The 4,399-nt window shown below is 36.7% G+C and overlaps 1 protein-coding gene across 1 annotated transcript in view; it reads right to left on the reverse strand.

Annotated features, from left to right (window-relative positions):
• Positions 1 to 1,612: 1,612 nt before the first annotated feature.
• Positions 1,613 to 4,399, reverse strand: part of LOC108975761 — a 32,142-nt gene continuing 29,355 nt past the window's right edge. Inside the window, exon 3 of the mRNA XM_018944470.1 lies at positions 1,613 to 1,755. Coding sequence (XP_018800015.1) covers positions 1,651 to 1,755 — 105 coding nt within the window. The 3' untranslated portion in view covers positions 1,613 to 1,650. The remainder of the gene's footprint in view (positions 1,756 to 4,399) is intronic.

The raw sequence follows: 4,399 nt of genomic DNA on the forward strand, positions 1-4,399 counted from the left end.
GTACTTTATTTGTATAAGGGTCGTTAACTTTAATTGACAAATTGTTTACGTAATATTAACTTCAACAATTCTTCGAACATTGAGCACTTCTGATTGAATTTTAGTTTTTAAGAAGTCAGTCTGAAGACCAACGGGATAAGCCTCCTCAACATTGCACATAAGGTTCTATTGAGCGTATTGTGTGAAAGATTAAAGTCCACCGTCAACAAATTGATCGGACCTTATCAGTGTGGCTTCAGACCTGGAAAATCAACAACCGACCAGATAYTCACCATGCGCCAAATCTTGGAAAAGACCCGTGAAAGAGAATCGACACTCACCCCCTCTTCGTCGATTTCAAAGCTGCTTTCGACAGCACGGAGCTGCCTTTACGCCGCGATGTCTGAATTTGGTATCCCTGCAAAACTTAGACGGCTGTGTAAGCTGACGTTGAGCAACACCAAAAGCTCCGTCAGAATCGGGAGGGACCTCTCCGAGCCGTTCTATACCAAACGAGGTTTCAGACAAGGCGACTGCCTATCGTGCGACTTCTTCAACTGCTTCTGGAGAAAATAATTCGAGCTGCTGAACTAAATAGAGAAGGTACCATCTTCTATAAGAGTGTACAGCTGCTGGCGTATACCGATGATATTAATATCATTGGCCTCAACACCCGCGCCGTTAGTTCTGCTTTCTCCAGACTGGAGGGCAAGACGAAATATGTCATGTCATCAAACAAACAGTCGTCGCACTCTCGACTTGGCACTCACGTCACTGTTGACAGTCATAGCTTTGAAGTTGTAGATAATTTCGTCTATCTTGGAACCAGCGTAAACACCACCAACAATGCCAGSCTAGAAATCCAACGCAGGATAACTCTTGCCAACAGGTGCTATTTCGGACTGAGTAGGCAATTAAGAAGCAAAGTTCTCTCGCGGGGAAAAAACCAAACTCTATAAGTCACTCATAATTCTCGTCCTGCTATATGGTCCAGAGGCTTGGACGATAACAACAACTGATGAGTCGATGTTGCGAGTTTTTGAGAGAAAAGTTCTGCAAAAAATTTTTGGTACTTTGCGCGTTAGCCACGGCGAATATCGCATTCGATGGTACGATGAGCTGTATGAGATATATGGCGACATTGACATAGTTCAGAGAATTAAAAGACAGCGGCTACGCTGGGTAGGTCATGTTGTCCGAATGGACGAAAACACTCCAGCTCTGAAAGTATTCGACGCTGTACCCGGCGGGGGGAGCAGAGGAAGAGGAAGACCTCCACTCCGTTGGAAGTACCAGGTGGAGAAGAACCTGGCCACGCTTGGAATATCCAATTGTCGCCACGTAGCGAAAAGAAGAAACGACTGGTGCGCTGTTGTTAACTCGGCTATTATCGCGTAAGCGGTCACTACAACAATTAAGAAGAAGAAGAAATATTTTGGTATCTTATAGCAATCTTGATAAAAGTAAAAGCTTTAGTTCGCAAAGCTTTTCCTCACACGTGTGGTGAACAAAACAATGTAAATTGAAACATTCTATTCAAATTATATAATATTTATTCTTTAAACCGTAAGTTTTCACACATATCAATTAATTATTAACAAAATTTATAATTTAACTTTTATTTGATAGTAAACCAAAACACGATCGAGTTACTCATGAGCTGCTGGAGGATTATGTTTCATTTTGCCAAGCACACCCAGAAATGGGAACAGATGAAGGAATTATCGCAACAGCTGGCAGATGAACTAAATTCTTGTAGAGAACCAATACGAAGTACTACAAAATGGAAAGAGGTAAGATTTTAGTTTGTTTTGATAGATACAAGAATATTCGTTTATTTATTATATCGAAGAAAAGGCTTTATCTACATTTGTTTCGGCTGCTGTGGATGGTAAAAAATATGCCCAAAGTCTTGGTTTAACGCCAATTGAGTTTTTGACCTTTGAATGCGCAACAACAATGAGTTTATGAGATCATATTCTGCTGCGCACAAAATACTATATTACCCACGTATAGTTCTCTGCAATTATGCAGTCACATAGAAACAACCCCAAATCCCGAACAAACAGTCCATCGACACCATCTACATACCCATTGATTAGCTTGGAAAGTTAGGTGAGATTTCATTGTAATATACTTACAAAATATATAAACTTTTTTTGCAATTTTTTATTAAATTTTTTCCTTTAAGGATGCTTCAACTTCGCCGTTATCACGATGTGCACGCAATAAACTTATCTGCACTTTGATAGCTGATATACCCAAAAGGAATGCTGCCGAAGAGGAGAGGCGACGGGACCATTATGAAATCATTCAGGCCATTCTAGGCGTAACTAATTCCATAACGGAATTTTTAAATCTTATAATAATTTCCAAAGTTTGATTAAAATAATAATAACTTATGTCTAATACTTTTAATTTAATATTTATTGAATTTAAGAGGTTTGGTTTTTTTGTTTTAGAATAAAAAAAAATGGAATACAAATTTCAATTAGTTTTCTTTTAACGTAAAGGCTAAAAAATAAACAAATAATGCAAGTAAGTAGTGTATTACACATTTTGTGTTTTTAGCTTCATGCAAAATTTCCGCCTCAATAAGCACGCATTTTTATATGTTTTGGATAACATAAGAACCCAATTAAAAGTCGCTCAAAGGGCCACATCAATTCCAGAAATTGTAAAACTGTCAACAACATTGAAGTTCCTCGCACAGGGCGGGTATCAACACTCGGTCGGCCAGGATAGGCATTCAGGGCTAGCCCAACAATCGGTTTCCCGATGCATCTTGGAAGTGTGCGATGCCATCGAGAAAGCTCTGTGCCCAAAGCATATCGTGACCATTGAAGCAAATAGAACCTTTTACTTCAAAACACAGCATAAATGCAATGGTGGTAAGAACATTTATAAATACAATAATATACACGTACAAACATATACACGATGTATTGATTCCAGTGCAATGACCTAAAACTTTTTTTAGATATGTGATCACAAAATGCAGATAAGGGCAGTAAATGGTAGATTTGGAGGCGCGTCGCATGGCTCCCACGTATCCCACCTCTCAGGAGAACGTGAAAGTTTGAGGACGAACTATGAAAATGGAAATAGAAGCGAACGAATTCTTGGTGAGTATATATAACTGTAATAATAACTTATGTCGGCTGACATTATATTTTTGTTCTAAAAGAAATTATCAACATCTCTCAGCACCACTTATGTATATGATTTTGTTATTATTACTATAGGAGACTCCGGATATCCTCTTGAACCTTGGCTGCTAACGCCATATAGGAATGCGCCAGAACGTTCTAATGAACACTATTTCAACCAACAGTTTACAAAAGGCCGATCACTAATTGAACGCGTGAGTTATATCGTCACATCGGCCCCCACCAGGACCCGGAAGACACCAATAAAATAAGTCAGCAATATATTAAATTTATTTTCTAATTGTAAAATTTTCATTTGAATTTTGAATAGTTTAAGTCAGCAATATAAAGCATTGTTTTCTTACAAACTTAATTGTCTTCGTATTCATAAATTGCTGATAACAGTTTTCCCCTTTAATTTACTACTTATTCCTGTTTACCAGCTTTTATACAGTTATTATTGTATTAATTTTTGCTGACTCATCGAATTTCTTTTTCCTTCATGTTAAATTGATTTAAAAATAAAGTTCATATGTGGTGTAACATTCAAGGAGACAAGCGTAAACTTGGCGTAAAATAATAACATAACTCGTGTTTGGTGTATTGAAAGGGAGATTTCGATGCTTGTTATCTGCAAGAGAGCTGCATTACATGCCTGAAAAAGTCGTTAAAATTTTGAACGTATGCTGCGCTCTACACAATATATGCATTTTGTATTAATTTGTATTAATATTACACTTGAGCCAGAAGAATTTTCCACCACTAATATAGATTTACCTAATAGTGGTAATTTTATTACTATTTCTAGAAACATTAGGGACGATATTAAAACAAATATGATAAATGCTCGTAACTCAACTTAATTAAAACGAACTATTTGCAAATTAATAAATCCAGTCTTTTATTTCATTGTAATAAGGAAAATTAAATTTAAATAATTACAGATTAAATTTGTAGTTTTTAATTCCACTTATCGCAGTTATATAGTTATTTAACTTACATTTTCCAGTCTCTCAATTTTTGTTCATCAATATCAATTTTTTGTTTATTCAGAAATTTTTCCTTTTCAAAGGTTAGTCTCCGTTTTTGTAATTTATTTCTTTTTTTCAATGTTTTAAAAATGTTTTTTTGTGGTGGTTATTGTGCTGTGGTTACTCGATGTGCACGCGATGGCTGTCAGCAGAAGCAGAAGAAGAGAGTTGCCTAACGGTTACCTATGTATTCCATGTTTCGTTTTGTGTTGTATTCGTTTCAGCGTTTCTTGTAAGCCA

Source organism: Bactrocera latifrons, unplaced genomic scaffold (assembly GCF_001853355.1).
Source record: "Bactrocera latifrons isolate USDA-ARS-PBARC rearing strain unplaced genomic scaffold, ASM185335v1 scaffold_698, whole genome shotgun sequence".
In the NCBI taxonomy this organism is placed as follows: Eukaryota; Metazoa; Arthropoda; class Insecta; order Diptera; family Tephritidae; genus Bactrocera; species Bactrocera latifrons.